The sequence below is a fragment of the Salmo salar genome, chromosome 11, assembly GCF_965601325.2.
Source record: "Salmo salar chromosome 11, fSalSal1, whole genome shotgun sequence".
Taxonomy (NCBI): Eukaryota; Metazoa; Chordata; class Actinopteri; order Salmoniformes; family Salmonidae; genus Salmo; species Salmo salar.
The window spans coordinates 22,152,115-22,170,963 of NC_138301.1; the positions used below are offsets into that span (position 1 = coordinate 22,152,115).

Here is an 18,849-nt window from a genome sequence, read left to right on the forward strand (position 1 = left end):
CAAGGTAGGGGTGGTATACAGAAGATAGCCCTATTTGGTAAAAGACCAAGCCCATATTCTGTCAAGAACAGCTCAAATAAGCCAAGAGAAGCGACAGTCCATCATTACTTTAAGACATTAAGGTCAGTCAATCCAGAAAATGTCAAAAACGTTGAATGTTTCTTCAAGTGCAGTAGCAAAACCAATCAAGCGCTATGATGAAACTGGCTCTCACGAGGACCGCCACAGGAAAGGAAGACCCAGAGTTACCTCTGCTGCAGAGGATAAGGTCATTAGAGTTACCGGCCTCAGAAATAGCAGCCCAAACAAATGCTTCACAGAGTTCAAGTAACAGACATCTCAACATCGACTGTGTGAATCAGGCTTTCCTGGTCGAATTGCTGCAAAGAAAACACTACTAAAGGACACCAATAAGAAGAAGAGACTTGCTTGGGTGAAGAAAACATGCAATGGACATTAGACCGGTGGAAATCTGTCCTTTGGTCTGATGAGTCCGAATTAGATTTTTGGTTCCAACTGCCGTGTCTTTGTGAGCTGAAGAGTAGGTGAACGGATGATCTCTGCATGTGTAGTTCCCACAGTGAAGCGGAGGTGGTTTGATGGTGCTTTCTGGTGACACTGTTGATGATTTATTTAGAATTCAAGGCACACAACCAGCATGGCTACCACAGCATTCCGCAGCGATACGCCATCCCATCTGGTTTGCACTTAGTGGGACTATCATTTGTTTTTCAACAGGACAATGTAACAAAACACCTTCAGGCTGTGTTAGGGCTATTAGACCAAGGAGAGTGATGAGTGCTGCATCAGATCACCCGACCTCAACCCAATTGAGATGGTTTGGGATGAGTTGCACTGCAGAGTGAAGGAAAAGCAGCCAACAAGTGCTCAGTATATGTGGGAACTCCTTCAAGACTGTTGGAAAAGCATTCCAGGTGAAGCTGGTTGAGAGAATGCCAAGAGTGTGTAAAGCTGTCATCGAGGCAAAGGGTGGCTACTTTGAAGAATCTCAAATATATTTTTATTTGTTTGACACTTTTTTTGTTACTACATCATTCCATGTGTTATTTCATAGTTTTACATTTACGTCATTTAGCAGACGCTCTTATCCAGAGACTTAGGTCTTCACTATTCTTCTACAATGTAGAAAATAGTAAAAATAAAGAAAAACCCTTGAATGAGTAGGTGTAGCCTAACTTTTGACTGGTACTGTATAAAAAAGTTTTTTAAACAAAATATGTTATACTCCTAACTCAAATGTGTCACTTTGTTCTATAGTACAATGATTTAATGGTAGGTGGTCTTCTGCACGAAGACTTTATATACTCCTGAACTAAAAACTCCACAACTTAATGACATGGTACAGGTTTATTTTCATAAAAAAAAGTTTAAAGTATTTACATCACTAAGCCCCCTCCAGAGTGCATTCACCCACCATCTCCCTCCTTTTAGAGAGGTGTTTAAGTTAGAGTCTGAATGCATGGTGATGGGATAGATGGTCAACTTCTGAACATTACAATATCGTCCTGTTGGCTTACTGAAACATCCCCTAACCAAGAACCTCTTCCCTCATAGTCACCTCCTGTTCCTGTACCACGTCCCCCTGAAATAAACCAGTGGTTCGGTCCACTGTCTGCACCGGACTCCTCTCTTGCCCAGACTCCCTTCGTAAGCACTCCAGCTCCTCTCTCTCCCTTTGCATCCTTTCCTTCTCCATCTGCAACTCCACTCGCTCTCTCTGTAGGTCTTCCCTCTCCCTCTGCAGGCAGCGGGCCTCCTGCTCTTGGCTTCTCCTCAGGGTCTCCAGGGCCTCCTTCTCTGCAGATGCCTCTCTGGTGTTGGCCCGACGTAGTGTCTCCAGGAGCTCCCTCTGCTGCTCCAGCGCCCGTGCCTCCTGCTGCTGAGCCCTCCTCAAGGCCTCCGTCAGCTCACGCTCCCGCTCCAAGACACGCACCTCCCCCTCGCATGCTCCCATCATATCAAATGCATCTACAGAATGAGAGAAAGAGAGCGGAGACAGGAAAGACAGCATGAAATCAAGAGCTCAGGTTCTCTAATTTCATAAATGAACACACGTATGAGCATCAGTTCTTCGAATAGAGAATAATACAGTATTTTGGGATCAATTTGAGCAACACCGATATTCACATATATCAGATCTACCTGGAAATTTCCATGGGCTTTGTTTCAGTGCAACCTCTCCAATTCTCCTTGACAGGTTGGTGTGTTTGGGGCCTGAGTCGCCATCTCTGGACAATGTTTTCTGGACACCGCTGGTCTTCTGTTTCTTGATGTGACACTCCAGGCCAGCAAAGGCCTCTGGATGTCTCTTGGAGAGGTGTCGCAGCAGGTTGCTGGTGCTGCTCTGGTGCTGGATCTTCTCATTGCAGATCAGACAAAGCGCGCGGTTCTGCTCCTCCAACCGCTCGTAGTGCGTCCACACGGAGCTCCACTTCCGGCCGGATGGTGTGGCCCCTGCACTGCCCTGGCCCACAATCCCAGCCCCGCTGTCTCGGACCACAGCATGATCCTCTGCTGCCTTCAGGATGCCATTGATGGCGCTTGCGATGTCTGCGTCACTCACCGAGGCTGCCTGCTCTGGGGGCTGCTCCTCTAGTGCTACCTCCACTGAAACACAAACAGACCAGAAAAAAATAAAATAAAAATGTATACAAAAAAATAAGTTACTCCACTGAGGACTGTCTGACTTAACCATTCACCTAAAATGTGTTGCTAGCTAACGTATCTTACAGCTACACTACAAATGTATGTGGACATCCCTTCAAATGAGTGGATTCAGCTATTTCCGCCACACCCATTGCTGACAGGTGTATAAAATCGAACACACCGCCATGCAATCTCCATAGACAAACATTTCAGTAAGGCCATTCTACTGCCAGAGCTCAGTGACTTTCAACGTGGCACCGTCATAGGATGCAACAAGTCAATTCGTCAAATTTCTGCCCCGGTCAACTGTAAGCGCTGTTATTGTGAAGTGGAAACGTTTATGTGCAACAACGGCTCAGCCACGAAGTGGTAGGCCACACAAGCTCACAGAACGGGCCTGCCGAGTGGTGAAGCCCATAGCTCATAAAAATCATCTGTCCTAGATTGCATCACTCACTACCGAGTTCCAAACTGCCTCTGGAAGCAACGTCAGTACAACAACTGTTTGTTGGGAGCTTCATGACATGGGTTTCCATGGCCTAAGACCACCATGCGCGATGCCAAGCGTCGGCTGGAATGGTGTAAGCTCACCGCCATTTGACTCTGGAGCAGTGGAAACACATTCTCTGGACTGATGAACCACACTTAACCATCTGGCAGTCCGACGTACTAATATTGGTTTGGCGGATTCCAGGAGAACGCTACCTGCCCCAATGCATAGTGCCAACTGTACAGTTTGGTGGAGGAGGAATAATGGTCTGGGGCTGTTTTTTTTTTTTATTGGTCGGGCTAGGCCCCTTACTTCCAGTGAAGGGAAATCTTAACGCTACAGCATTCAATGACATTCTAGACGATTCTGTGCTTCCAACTTTGTGGCAACAGTTTGGGGAAGGCCCTTTCCTGTTTCAGCATGAATGCCCACGTGCACAAAACGAGGTCCATACAGAAATGGTTTGTTGAGATCGTATGGAAGAACTTGACTGGACTGCAGAGCCCTGACCTCAACCCCATTGAATTAAAATGCCAACTGCGAGCAAATCCTAGTCGTCCAATGCTTGTGGCTGAATGGAAGCAAGTCCCCGCAGCAATGTTCCAACATCTAGTGGAAAGCCTTCTCAGAAGAGTGGAGGTTGTTACAGCAGAAAAGGGGGGACCAACTAGATATTAATGCCCATGATTTTGGAATGAGATGTTTGACGAGCAGGTGTCCATATACTTTTGGTCATGTAGTGTGTTTTACATATGGTGCCTTCAGAAAGTTCACACCCATTGACTTTTTCAAAATGTTGAGTTGCAGCCTGAATTTAAATTATAGTAAAAAAAATAAAAATAATTGTCACTGGCCTACACACAATACCCCATAATGTTAAAGTGGAATATGTTTTTACAAATGTTCACAAATAAAAAAAATGAACAGCTGAAATGTCCTGAGTCAATAAGTATTCAACCCCTCTGTTATGACAAGCCTAAATAAGTTAACGAATGAAAATGTGCTCAACAAGTCACATAATAAACAGTATTATTGCAGCTTTAACATGATTTTTGAATGACGACCTCACACACAGACTATTGTAAGGTCCTTCAGTGGAGCTGTGAATTTCAAACAGATTCAACCACAAAAGACCAGGGACGTTTTCCAATGCCTCGCAAAGAAGGGCACCTATTGGTAGAAGGGTAAAAATAAAAAAAGCAGACACTGAATATCCCTTTGACCATGGTGAAGTTATTAATTTCACTTTGAATGGTGTCCCAATACACCCAGTCACTACATAGATATAGGGGTCCTTCCTAACTCATTTGCCGGGGAGGAAGGTAACTACTGAGGGATTTCACCATAAGGTCAAAGGTGACTTTAAAACAGTTAAGAGTTTAATGGCTGTGATGGGAGGAAACTGAGGATCTACATCGTAGTTACTCCACAATACTAACCTAATTGACAGAGGGGAAAAGGAAGCCTGTACAGAATAAAACTATTCCAAAGCATGCATTCTGTTTGCAATAAGGCACTAAATTAATACTGCTAAAAAATGTGGAAAAGCTTTCAACTTTTTGTCCTGAATATAAAGTTATGTTTGCGGCAATTCCAATACATTACTGAGTACAACTCAATATTTTCAAGCATAGTGGTAGCTGCATCATGTTTTGGGTAGGCTTGTAATCGTTAAGGACTGGGGAGTTTCATGATAAAAAAAACAAAAACAGAATGGCTCTAAGTAAATACAAAATCCTAGAGGAAATCCTGGTTCAGTGTGCTTTCCACAAGACACTGGGAGATTAATTCACATTTCAACAGGACAATAACATTAAACCCAAGGCCAAATCGACACTGGAATAGCATACCAAGACAGTGAATGTTCTAGAGTGGCCGAGTTAAGAGTCGACTTAAATCTACCCGAAACTGTATGGCAAGACCTGGTTGTCTAGCAATGATCAACAACCAATTTGACAGACCTTGAAGAAATTTGAAAATAATAAAAATGGGCAAATATAGCACAATCGAGGTGTGGAAAGCTCTTAGAGATTTACCCAGAAAGACTCACAGCTGTAATTTCTTCCAAAGGTGCTTCTGTAAAGTCGTGAATCAAGGGTGTGAATACTTATGTAAATCAGATATCACATTTTTTTATTTTCTATAACTGGTCAAAAATGTCTAAAAACATGTTATCACGTTGTCATTATGGGGTATTGTGTGTAGATGGGTGAGATGTATATATTTTTAAAACCATTTTGAATTCAGGCTGTAAAAGAAAAAGTGGAATAAGTCAAGGTGTATGAATACTTTCTGAAGCGACTGTAGCTACCTAGCTCCAGAGATGGGACCAAGTCATTATTATTCAAGTCACAAGGTCCGAGTCTCAAGTTGAACGGGTCGAGTCAAGTCCAAGTTAAGTTGTTTTATATACACACACACACACCTTTATTTAACTATGCAAGTCAGTTAAGAACAAATTCTTATTTACAATGATGGCAGCTAACCCACTGTTCCTAGGCCTTGTTCAGGGGCAGAATGACAGATTTTTACCTTGTCAGCTCAGGGATTCAATCTCGCAACCTTCCGGTTACTAGTCCAACGCTCTAACCACTAGGCTACCTTCCTCCATATTTATATATAGCCTACATGCAATGACTTGTTCAACTTCACACCTAGGGGGGAAAAAAAACGGTTCTTCGGCTGTCCCCATAAGAGAACCCTTTTGGGTTCCACATAAAACCCTCTGTTGAAACAGTTTTACATGGAGGCTTCTGCCTGGAACCAGAAATGGTTCTTCAGGGTTCTCCTATGGGGACAGTCGAACAACCCTTTTAGGTATGAGATGGCATCTTTTTTTCTAAAGAGTGTACAAATATGTATTTATTGGGAGGCACCAGACAGCCCTTTGCATTGCTTTGTCAACAACACATTTTGGTTATGTAATAGATTTTTTTTATTTTTTTGATCCATAAGTAAATCATCAATTTCAACATGCCAAAAGACCAGTAGGCTTATGGTAGTAATTGTTGCTTGACGCCCATTGCCGATGAAGGTAATATTCTTGATCACCAAACAATTTTTGGTGCTGCATATTTATTTATGGCAATCCTCTCCCTACAATTTGAAGTTTGCGATGCACCCGATCCTATACTTGTAGGCCTACTGCAAATCAGCACTCTTTGCTAGCTAAGTGATTATCAAAACTTTTGATCCGCGACCCCCAAAATGGAGTGGTTCAACACTTGCAACCCACGCGTACGCACTGCGCAAATGTAGTCTGTCATTACAATTAGAGGTCAACCGATTATGATTTTTCAACACCGATACCGATTATTGGAGGACCAAAAACCGCCGATACCGATTAATCGGCCATTTAAAAATAAAAAATAAATTGTCATATTTTTTTTATTTTTTATTTAACATTACAACAATACTGAATGAACACTTATTTTAACTTAATATAATACATCAATAAAATCAATGTAGCCTCAAATAAATAATGAAACATGTTCAATTTGGTTTAAATAATGCAAAAACAAAGTGTTGGAGAAGAAAGTAAAATTGCAGTATGTGCCATGTAAGAAAACTAACGTTTAAGTTCCTTGCTCAGAACATGAGAACATATGAAAGCTGGTGGTTCCTTTTAACATGAGTCTTCAATATTCCCAGGTAAGAAGTTTTAGGTTGTAGTTATTATAGGAATTATAGGACTATTTCTCTCTATACGATTTGTATTTCATATACCTTTTGACTATTGGATGTTCTTATAGGCACTTTAGTATTGCCAGTGTAACAGTATAGCTTCCGTCCATCTCCTCGCTCGAACCAGGAACACATCGACAACAGCCACCCTCGAAGCAGCGTTACCCATGCAGAGCAAGGGGAACAACTACTCCAAGTCTCAGAGCGAGTGACGTTTGAAACGCTATTAGCACGAAAGTGCTGTTTGAATGAATGCTTACGAGCCTGCTGGTGCCTACCACCGCTCAATCAGACTGCTCTATCAAATCATAGAGTTAATTATAATAAACACACAGAAATACAAGCCTTAGGTCATTAATATGGTCGAATCCGGAAACTATCATCTCGAAAACAAAACGTTTTTTTCTTTCAGTGAAATACGGAACTGTTCCGTATTTTATCTAACGGGTGGCATCCATAAGGCTAAATATTCCTGTTACATTGCACAACCTTCAATGTTATGTCATAATTACGTAAAATTCTGTCAAATTAGTTCGCAACGAGCCGGGCGACCCAAACTGTTGCATATACCCTGACTCTGTTGCAAGAGGTGACATTTTCCAGAGTTAAAATAAATTAATGTAAGCAGGCAATATTAACTAAATATGCAGGTTTAAAAATATATACTTCTGTGTATTGATTTTAAGAAAAACATTGATGTTTATGGTAGGTACACGTTGGAGCAATGACAGTCCTTTTTCGCGAATGCGCACCGCATCGATTATATGCAACGCAGGACAGGCTAGATAAACTAGTAATATCATCAACCATGTGTAGTTAACTAGTCATTATGATTGATTGATTGTTTTTTAAGATAAGTTTAATACTAGCTAGCAACTTACCTTGGCTTCTTACTGCATTCGCGTAACAAGCAGGCTCCTCGTGGAGTGCAATGTAAAGCAGGTGGTTAGAGCGTTGGACTAGTTAACCGTAAGGTTGCAAGATTGAATCCCCGAGCTGACAAGGTAAAAATCTGTCGTTCTGCCCCTGAACAAGCCAGTTAACCCACCGTTCCTAGGCCGTCATTGAAAATAAGAATGTGTTCTTAACTGACTTGCCTAGTTAAATAAAATGTGTAAAATATATATATAAATTAATAAATCGGCGTCCAAAAATACCGATTGTTATGAAAACTTGAAATCGGCCCCAATTAAATTGGCCATTCCGATTAATCGGTCGACCTCGAATTACAATCATAAACAGTGATGCATTCTCGAAGCGCAAGATCCAGAAATAAACTGCGTTATACACCTGCATTTTGGCTAAAAGTCATTTATGTTATCAGTCAATATCAACTTGCGATATCATGTCACATTGTTACTTCTCTGGAGTCCAGAGCAAGCAGGATCATATGGCCTACCTGCATGCAGTGGAGGTTGCAGGTTTGGATGGAAAAATGATCGTCTGTAGCATTTCCCTTCCTCACAAATACCGTAATTAAATTCCCCTGAATATGTTGCATCTGAATCCCATTAGCATTTGAGATAGAGTCATGTTACCGGCATCATTAGATATATAGCCAATACCCACCACTGAGGTAGGCCTGTATGAAATTATAACCCACCCAAACTAGGCGCATTTGACAATTACTATTGAAATCACCAGGTTACCCATTGGTCTGGCAAAGATGCATCCTTAGATTGCTCAACTGTATTTTATATGGATAATATTAACATAGGTAGGCTACTCTCGATTTTGCGAGGCAAAACCGGAGAATATTAAACAAGCGCTTTCTGGACACTAATCTGGATATTTTTGTGCACCCGCATTTGCGGACAATGCTGATGACTGGTCATTGGTCTGCAATCAAGACGCGCCACTTGGTTCTGAAGCACAGATAAGATGTTTTTGAGAGAAGAACTTGGGGCAGGCCTATGTTAGTGGCCAGATAGATTAAGCAATGATAATATAAAATGATAATATAAAATACAAATGGTAGGCTATGTAGCCTAATAAAATATGTATGAAAAAAAATATTTTTCCCCATTCTGTTTCACACTCTTGACCCCCCCAAAACGTTTTCACCACGCTAGCGCTCACAGACCTGTGTTGATTGACAGTTTGCATTTCACTAGCCAATCTGCTTTTTTGCAAGTGAGATACTGTCTCTGGCTGCGTGGAGAGTAATCCACGTTGACTCTCTGCCACTGTCACATAATGAGTGAAAAGCGTTACAAAACCTGTCTAAATCATTTCCAGTCATCAGTCTCAAGTCAAAGTTGAGTCCAAAGTTACTTTCCCGCAATTTTCCGGTCAATTGAGCTACTTTGAATATGATGACGCGGGTGAAAAGGCATTTGTCGCGGATTTTAGGGCTACTTCTAAATTGCACCGCGGCCACCAAGGCAATTTTTGAAATATATACAGTATTTTACTGCGACTTGCTGCTGCTGACTATAAAGCAGAAACAGGTAATTTCCCCGAAATTAGATGTTGGCCTTTCAGAGGCTATAGGCTACATGCAACTAGCTCAGCAAACCATGGAAAAGTTGAATTGCAATTACAAACGCAGATTTTAGTCAGTAGCCTATGCCTATTGAAATAAGTATATCTCGCAAATAGGTCATTTATAACGGTTTGTAGCCTTAACATCTGGCACATAATGAAGGCACAATTACCAGAAAATAGACTAACATTCTTTTTTTGAAATTCATCCAAGTATTTCATGCACAGAGATTCAGATCCTCTGTCCAACTTTCATCACTGAAATTCTCCTGTCGGATTTATCTATATAGCTTTGCACATGCATAACTACATGGTTTGAGCCCTGAATGCTGATTGGTTGAAAGCCATGGGAATTAAAAAAAAAAAAAAAGGACATAGCAATCAGGTTCCTCAGGGGTTTGTGGTATATGGCCAATATACCATGGCTAAGGACTATGTCCAAAGAACAGCACTTAGCCATATACCACTCCTCCTAGGGCCTTATTGTTTAATCATAGCAGTCAAAACTATTTAAAATCGATATCCATTGATATAAAATAATCTGGAGTTTAATAAAGGCGATTTATATTTTCTCTTTTTACATTCTTAAACTTGCAAAATTCGGTTTCCCATTAAAATAATTATTCATGCTTCTTAACCTACGTTGATATTCCTTAATTCGCTCGATAAAGTTATGGAAAAGGTTTTCATGGATAAATGAGGCAACTCCTCTGACGCTGCAAAACAACATTTTGGGGATAAATTTCAGGCCTTGTGGGCGCGTTCAGAGGTCATTGAGTTAGACATTTTTACTAAACCTGGCAACGCTGCTTGGCTTGTTTAATAACCTTAAAGTTGTAGACATGCTGCCCCAAAAGTAAGAAGGAATGTTATCACAAATCAATTCGCAGATCAGCATGTTTCTCCACGATCACTACATTGTAACGTTGGGTCAGCAACAGCTGATTCGGGACACAGACAGCACGTTACAAGCTAGCTAACTTTTGGTGGAAGCATTCAGCATTGTGAGTGCAGCATAATATAGCTAGTTGGTAAGCAGCATTCCATTCGTTTATATTTAGTGTGACTGGCTCAGCTAGCATACTAGGTCTTCCCATAGATGTCCAGCCATTGAGCTAACGACTATCCATTTAAAAGGGCGGCTCGGCAGAAATATTTATATAAACTAATTACATTTTGGCAGCGGTGGCACCGCTGCTAAATTAATATATGGTAAACACTGCCTTTAGGCCATGATCAAAAATAACAAAGCATCTGGGGTCAAAAAGACACACACATTAGGCTGTCAACCAAACTTTGCAACAAGTCTTTCCGCTGTGACCCAAGACTCGTAACACTTGGATATGGGGGACGTTAACATAGCTAGCCCGGCCTATGGTACAAATGTGTGCTAGCTGGTCAAGCATCTGGGGTAGCACAATATAAATATTTTCGACTGAATAACTAAACACCGTCTGTGCATCAAGCGTGGGTTGACGAATTAAAGTATGGTACACTTCACAATCGCAGAACCTGCTATTCGAGTATGATAACGTCTTCACATAATATCAAATCATACCGTCACAGTAGTCTTCGCTGCTAATCATCATTGGTTGACTGTTGTCGTCCGCCGCCACAGACTGCCTATCTTTTGATGCTGCCGCGCTACTATACTCGTTCAGGTGTTTGCTACGCAAATGCCTTAGCATGTTCGTGGTGTGGCCGCAATGAAGGACGGTCTCCAAACACAGCAGACAAGTCACTTTTTTCTCGTCTACTGCTCTGAAAAAAGACCAAACGACACTTCGCTTTCTAGGCGCCATCTTCCCATAAACGTCTCGTCGGTCGTCACTAGTTACCACAGCCTCAATGTCATAAAGCTCGCCTATTTCTAGAATTTATCTTATTAAATTGTGGCTTTAAACCTAACCTTAAGCAAACTGCTAACCTAAAACGAAGACCACATTTTTTTTCATGACTTTGTACGATATAGCCCTTTTAACTTTGTGGTTGTGGTAACTAATAGACGTCTCGTCAGCGACACAAAAAATTACTTCCGGGTCACGAAATTTCTGCAACGTTATGAAGTCGCAGCGAGTCGACTGCTATAGCCGATGATGTATTTGTGCACATGCGCTTAGCTAGCTAACGTCGCCTACAAGTGTGATCAGGGATTTCTATTGAAAAAAGCAGTTTTAGTTTTATCTTCATTTTGGTGTCACGTGCGGAAAACTGACAGCAATCCTTGCCCAATCGCGTAATAGCACTGCTTATGCTACAAGATGCACAACCAAAATTGCTGACATGTCAGAACATTTTCGGGACATCTGACAGGGGTCTGGAGAACAAAACAGCCATTATCGGTGCGTCCTTAACCCGCTCAAACTACGCGAGTCCCGGCTGTTCTGATCCTAACCCAAGTTCATATGATCCTAGGCCAAATTCAGAAGATTTTACCCCGCTCATGACAACTTGTCTGGGACGGCAAAACATGACGAATTCGTGGCAAAATCGTGTAGTGTATGCATTATACCTTAGTGATTGCGAGTTGCTTGAATGCTGGAAAATGACACTAACAGGCGTTTTGCTGCCATCTATCGTATTTGCAGTCTTCTGCTGCAGTCTTCATCGAAATCCTGCAGCAGAGTAGTGAAACCCCTAGCCCGTCAAAATTAGCTACATTGTGATGCAGAGCACTTTTGGGCAGTCTAAATTGTACATCCAACATTTGAATGAGACCCCAATTCATAGGGGAAGATTGGAGCCATCATTCAATTAACATTGCGTTGTGTGGATTACTTTACACTACTGGAAGACATTTACATTTTATCAGTAATTTTTTGAAAATCCTCACTGAGTAAATTAAACACGCACGGAGGCAGCAATACTAGTGATATATTTATTAACTTGGGAGGTGACAGGAGTGCACGGTATGTTTTCACAGCCTCTGTCCCCTCCACTGAAAACAAAATCACAGGTAGTGTGTAACAGTGATAACACCAAGTAAAACTGAAATAACTTAAAACAAAAAATAAATATCCATTAAACTTCTTATAGCTTATCAGACATTTCCACTTGCTGAACACATACTACTTAAATAAAACATAGCCTTTCTTAGTAAAAACGCAAAAGTAAAAATGAAATAAATACAGTAGTCTTTCCACCATATAGTCAGACACACTCTATTCACAGGCTTGCACACAGCACAGGGTTGTAGTAGCATTTTATCAATGCAGGAGATGCTGATATGGAACATGGGATCAACAATCAATATAATAAAAAAATACAACTACACACATCAAATAATAATTAACTGAAAGTCAAGGGGGGTTGCATATGAGTAACTCTGCTGTGATGGCAGTCTAATGATGATACGCATCTTCTTGTAAACTAAAAAGATTTATTTTTAATGAAATTCTTGAGTTAGTTACTATTTAAAAGTAACTTTTTTATGTGTATAATACACATTTGTGTAAGAGAAAATCCAACATTTCATCTGTGACATGTATGTAAACAACTGCAAACATTTCTTTCATCGGCAGAAGTAGTGAGGCACAGTGAGAAACTGTAGCATGAATACTAAACACTTCCTCCTTCAAGGTGTTCACCGATTTGATAGGAATGTGTGTGGGTAAGGTGAACTAGGCTCAGATTGTCTGGAAAATGTAAAAACGCACACAGGCATGCACACACAAACTGCTGAGAAGAAGAGTTCCCATCCAGTAGTAGGTGTGCCCACCAGTCTGCCTGCCTGTGGGTTCTTGCAGGGCAGGATGCTGTTGCTTTGAGTGTGGCCCTGATGCACGGAAGAGGTCGCCAGACACAGGGTAGTGGTTGATAGGGGACAGTCTACTCAGGACAGGCCATAGAGGCTGTCTATAGGTCATTTATATTAGTGTGTGTGTGTATATAAACAGGTACTCAGTTCTTGTTTATCTGCAGCACCTCACAGAGGTTTTGGTTGGGATCTGGTTCCTGAGTCATGACCTCCACACTTTCCCACTCTCCGCTGCGGCTTGACCGTTTCACCGCCTCCACCACCGTCTGCACGTACAGCCCATCCTCAAACGTCGACGCCATAGCAACTGGCCCCCGCGCCCACGACCGACGCTCTTCCTGTGCCTGGAAAGCATATTTTAGAGCCGTAACCATGGAGCCTAGCCCCCGCAGGTGTGGCAGGGGGACATCCTTGACCTCTTGTCCTGTCCCTCCGCTGTCCCCTAGCAGCAGCTCCTCCCCGTTCCCTCCATTGCGCTGCCCATACAGCTCTGTCCCCCTGGCAACCAGCCTCCCTGCTGACCCAACAACCATCACCTCGTGGACAAAGGCCCCCGGCATGTTGAAGTTCAGAGTCACAGTGCAGCACACTCCTGACCCAGTCCCAGTCCCCGCCCCTCTACCAGAACCAGACCCTCCCATCAGCATCTGGAAGAAACTGAAGTCATCGCTGGTGACGCGGCGGATCCCGTGGATCGCTCCGTTCTGCCCCACGAACGTCCGGAGAAGGCCGTGCACCCGCATCGCCCGTGCTCCCGTCAGGTGACTCAGCAGGTCCACGAGGGTAGAGCCAACCGTGTGGAGCCCGCCACCCCCCATCAGCTCCTCACAGGTCCAGCCGTATGATTGATCGAGCAGACTGGGGCCATAGACACGGGCGTCACACACCTGCAGCTCACCCACATATCCCTCTGCCAGCAGCTGCCGCATTGCTACGAACGCTGGGAGGAAGCGCAGAGCATTACCCACAATGCTCAGCAACTGGGGGTAGTACTGCGCCGCAGTCACCATCTTGAACGCGTCCACAGCGGTAGCAGCCTTCTCACATACCACATTCTTACCTATCCCTGAGAGATAGAAAGAGAGAGAAAGAGAGAGAGAGAGGTTCCTGAAAACGCCTCTATGCTTCAACAACCACCATGTGTGTATGTAGGTTGTTGCACTATTTATTAACTCTGTGTGTGTCTATATGCAAATATAACCTCAGCCCTGACCTTAAAGCCCCACCCAACACAGGAATTCCACCATTCGACCGACTCAATAGGAGGAAGAACATACTGTCCAGACCCCTCTGCCGCACGTACACACACACACACACACACACACACACACACACACACAAATGGCACCTCCCTCCCCCAGAGCAGGGAGGGACCTTCCGGTTGGTAGAGACACTCTCAGGAAGCAGAAACTAAAGCAGGAAGCTGAGGTCAACGCTCAGGAATTCACCCAGATAAGACAGTCACCTCCTATTGTAAATCAATCAGAACACAGTGAAAGACAGAGAGGGCTCAATAGAGACTAAGAGAAGTGATGTAGTGAGAGGAAAAAAAGAGCCTCAGCCGTGGAGAGGGAGAGATTGGTGGGGGGGGGGGGGGGGTCCAGACAAATTAGAAGAGGAATGCACCCAGTATCAGTGTTCAGAGACTATACTGTTTATGTAAGTTTGTAGAAGCATTGCTTCCCTACAGCCTCATCAAGTATTTGTGTGCTATGAAAACACAGTAAGAGTATTCTGTGTATTGGGTGAGCGTTGTGTAGGCATTGTGCCAATGTTTGTGGTGTAAACACTGGGATTGTTACTGAGATTACCCACACTCTCCTACAGGGCAGAGGCAGGAAAGAGCCCCAGTCTGCCACACTTCCTGGGTGGGGCTGGACAGCATAGAACCCAACTGTGTGTGTGTGTGTGTACAAGCGTGCATGCATGCATTTGTGTTGTCTTACCCAGGGCTTTGACTGCAATCTGCCGTGTGAGTGGGGGTGAGATGTAGATGCAGACCAGGTCAACATCAGGGTGCAATAAGACATCGTCCGATTGGCTGGTGTGAAACGGAATGCCCAGCTCCTGCGCCAGGGAGCTTGCCTCCTCCTCGCTCATCCCCCAGAGCGCGTGTACCTCAAACCCTTCCCCCCGCAGCAATGGAACTAGCACCCGTGCCGTACTCCCTGTGCCAAACACACCAACACCAGGCAACATTGCTGCCACTCCTCTTCACTGTATGTCTGGTCTGCACCACACAGACACGCAAGCATCCCAACGTCGTCCTACTCCCACCACTCTTCTCTCACAGTGGTAGTGTCTGCTGTTGCCTGGCAACACAGAGAAAATATGTTTTAGAATTATTATTATGTACAATGGACAGACTAAACGTTGTTTTACTTTTACATGCATTGCACGATTATGAACGTCCACGACTACCTGCTCCTCTGTCCAACTATCTACACATTAGCTACAGATTGGTAGACCAGATGGGATTTAACCAAAGATTTTTGGTATTCATTACTGCGAGTTACAGGTTAATTTTAACAACGGAGAATTTTCTAATTTCAAAACGCACAACCTGCAACTGGACATTTTTGAAGATACATGTTTTGCCGAATCGAGAACGAGGATAGTGTTGCCAATACCAGGTTAGTTGAAACTTATTCTCAAAAACAATTTGCTGTTCATACCTATGGTTCTATGGCTGATAACCAAGTAGTTTATAGTACAGAACAGCAAAGACTGCTACTTATGCATGTGTGAGATAAGCAGAACCATAGCTCTCAAACCCCCTACAGTTCTCAGCCATTAGCTTTCCCCCAGACTGCCTTGTGTGAACTACAACCCCGACGCTGTGTTTTAACGTTTGGAAACATCAAATCATCGCTTGCGATATGGCCCTCATCACTCATCAGAGAGAAACAATCCTTCAGATGAAGAAGATACACTTACTGTAGCAGTTTTGCACAGTTCCACATAGCTATGGGTGCTTCCATCCTACCAGACTACACTTCAAGTTACGCTTACACACAGGTGTTCGGAGCAGGTGGTCAGCTTTTGTCTTCAGTCTGTTTTCCGTAAACAAGCGCTGTAACATTGAGATATGATAGTGTGGGAACACTAACCCTATCAAGGTGTGTATAAACGTAACCTTTTGTTTTCTGAAAATTATTTCTTGCTGATATGAAAGGTACATGTGCTTCCAAAACCTTACTGCAAGCGATGCATGTTAATGTTCAGACCGAGTGACAGGGATCTTAACAAAACTTCCCTCTACAGAAGACGCCTTCGTACAATTACTCTTATTATGTGTAATGGAACTGAGAGTCATGACCTAGGGCTAGGCAGAACCATATCCAGACTGAACAAAAATATAAAACGCAACATGTAAGTGCATGTAAGTGTTGGTCCCATGTTTCATGAGCTGAAATAAATGATCCCAGAAATCTTTCATCCAAACAAAAGCTTTTTTCTCTCAAATTTTGGGCACAAATTTGTTTACATCCCTGTTAGTGAGGATTTCTCCCTTTCCAAGATAATCCATCCACCTGACAGGTGTGGCATATCAAGAAGCTGATTAAACGTCATGATCATTACACAGGTGCACCTTGTGCTGGGGACAAAAGGCCACTAAAATGTGATGTCTCAAGTGGAGGGAGCATGCAATTGGCATGCTGACTGCAGGCATGTCCACCAGAGCTGTTGCCAGAAAATGTAATGTTCATTTCTCTATCATAAAGCGCCTCCAACATAATTTTAGAGAATTTGACAGTACGTCCAACCGGCCTCACAACCGCAGAAGACGTATAAGCAGTGTGGGCAAGCGGTTTGCTAATGTCAACATTGTAAACAGAGTGCCCCATGATGGCGGTGGGGTTATGGTATGGGCAGGCATAGGCTACGGACAACAAACACAATAGCATTTTATCGATGGCAATTTGAATGCACAGAGATACCGTGACAGGATCCTTAGGCCCATTGTCCTGCTATTGATCCTGATGACATCAACTCATGTTTCAGCATGATAATGGCAAGGATCTGTACACAATTCGTGGAAGCTGAAAATGTCCCAGTTCTTCCATGGCCTGCATACTCACCAGACATGTCACCCATTGAGCATGTTTGGGATGCTCTGGATCGATGTCTACGACAGCCTGTTCCAGTTCCTGACAATATCAAGCAACTTCGCACAGCCTTCGGAAAAAGAGTAGGACAACATTCCACAGGCCACAATCACCAGCCTCATCAACTCTATGTGAAGGTGATGCATCTTGCTGCATGAGGGAAATGGCGATCACACCAAATACTGACTGGTTTTCTAATCCACCCCTTACCTTTTTCTTTAAGGTATCTGTGACCAACGGATGCATATCTGTATTTCCAGTCATGTGAAACTAATAGATTGGGTCAAAATTGATTTCAATTTATTGATTTCCTTATATGAACTGCAACTCGGTAAAATCGTTAATTGTTGCGTTTATTTTTGTTCAGTTTGTTAGCTTACATTAACGAACCAGTGACTGAGGAGGCAGAAGCCCAGGGGTTCTGGATAAGGATTTAGAAAATCGATGAGATCTTTATAACCACTCTTGTGACTAGGATATATTTTGGTGGTTTAGCTAGATGACTTTTGTTCCGCCGATTGTTAGGAGGCTATGCCGTGTAACGTTACCTGCTGATGTGATGACGTCCCCCGCCTCGGTCAGACTCCCGGTGGCCGTTTAATCGGTGGCAACGAGACTCACCATTCACTTTCAGGTAAAAAGTTAATGGTACCAGAGTAAGACTCTCAATTTATTCACACTTCTGTAGTCTGTCCTCAGTATACTTTTCGAGGTTCACTTTGGGCATCCGCGTTCGCCCAGCATCCGTCTTTCTTCTCGAAGTTGTACTGATGCGTCTGCGCAGTGTCGTCCGAGAGACAAAATTCCAGTCACGTCCATCTGAGCAACGCCCGGACTGGTTCGGAGGAGGGCTCCCAAGCCATCAAGACCCACGCCATTGGTCGTTCGATAGCCAATGGGCTCTCAACAATGCTTTCACCACCGCGTTCGAGGAGAAGCAGTCTGCCTGCAGCAGTGCCGCGTCCAACCAGCTAGTTCTATTGACTGACAGCGAGTTAAATACTACGCTACATGTAAATTAAGGAAGATAGCTAACGGATTAGATATGGTTTACGAGTAGGATTGTTTGTTTTCAGATTCAAAAATAGAGTTTAAGTTGCATCATTGACATTGTCAAAGACGAACACACATTGGTATGCTGCGTTGCACTTCATGAAATCAAGAAAAAAACTGGCGACTTTGACAGACTGAGCAGTAACTTAAACTGGAAGAAAGTGAAGACACCTCAGTAAGGTAGCAAGTTACAATAATGTAACTGTCGATGATGTGTTACTCTTAAAGTACAACATGTCTGTACACTTTTATTCCAATAGCGTGTGCATGTCGTTACATATAAAACAGCACGCACCAGTATCATGAAAGGTAACAGTGTCCTCCCCACCCCTGGTATGGTGAGGGTAAAGCTGAGGGATGGGCCTGGAGAAATATAACTGATCTCAGATTCATAGATAGCGCTATGGATGCAAGGACTGACCATCCATGATATCAAATTAATAGTTTTAACCATGTTTTGAGGCTATATAGTGTTTGTTTACAAACGGAGTAAAACAAGCTTGTATTTTGGGTTCTGATGGGACAGTTGAACTAAGCTCATGAGGCATTTATACGTTATATTCTTCAATAATCAATGGATACATAATTAATTGAAGTCCAAAAAT

The 18,849-nt window shown here is 43.0% G+C and overlaps 2 protein-coding genes across 3 annotated transcripts; both read right to left on the minus strand.

Annotated features, from left to right (window-relative positions):
• Positions 1–1,353: 1,353 nt before the first annotated feature.
• Positions 1,354–11,362, minus strand: LOC106562236 (uncharacterized). Its single transcript, XM_014126978.3, has 3 exons — positions 10,884–11,362; positions 2,164–2,628; positions 1,354–1,989 (listed from the first exon to the last, which is right to left on the minus strand). The coding sequence occupies exons 1-3, from the start codon at positions 11,125–11,127 to the stop codon at positions 1,550–1,552; spliced, it is 1,149 nt and encodes a 382-aa protein (XP_013982453.2). The 5' UTR covers positions 11,128–11,362; the 3' UTR covers positions 1,354–1,549.
• Positions 11,363–12,189: 827 nt separating this feature from the next.
• On the minus strand, positions 12,190–18,023 carry LOC106562235 (glucose-fructose oxidoreductase domain-containing protein 2). Of its 2 annotated transcripts, none has more exons than XM_014126975.3 (3): positions 17,740–18,023; positions 15,029–15,394; positions 12,190–14,148 (listed from the first exon to the last, which is right to left on the minus strand). In XM_014126975.3, the coding sequence occupies exons 2-3, from the start codon at positions 15,279–15,281 to the stop codon at positions 13,226–13,228; spliced, it is 1,176 nt and encodes a 391-aa protein (XP_013982450.1). In that variant the 5' UTR covers positions 15,282–15,394; positions 17,740–18,023; the 3' UTR covers positions 12,190–13,225. The 2 variants fall into 2 exon arrangements, with proteins under 2 accessions (XP_013982450.1, XP_013982452.1); XM_014126977.3 differs by lacking the exon at positions 17,740–18,023 and adding an exon at positions 16,020–17,718.
• Between the last annotated feature and the right edge of the window lie 826 nt (positions 18,024–18,849).

Excerpts from the sequence above, each read along its gene's own strand:
- LOC106562236 (XM_014126978.3), bottom strand. The coding sequence starts at position 11,127 with ATGGCGCCTAGAAAGCGAAGTGTCGTTTGGTCTTTTTTCAGAGCAGTA. Across the intron at positions 2,629-10,883 it reads CAGCGAAGACTACTGTGACG|TGGAGGTAGCACTAGAGGAG; the intron begins GTATGATTTGAT and ends TTTGTGTTTCAG. Across the intron at positions 1,990-2,163 it reads AAGCCCATGGAAATTTCCAG|ATGCATTTGATATGATGGGA; the intron begins GTAGATCTGATA and ends CTCATTCTGTAG.
- LOC106562235 (XM_014126975.3), bottom strand. The coding sequence starts at position 15,281 with ATGTTGCCTGGTGTTGGTGTGTTTGGCACAGGGAGTACGGCACGGGTG. Across the intron at positions 14,149-15,028 it reads GATTGCAGTCAAAGCCCTGG|GGATAGGTAAGAATGTGGTA; the intron begins GTAAGACAACAC and ends TCTATCTCTCAG.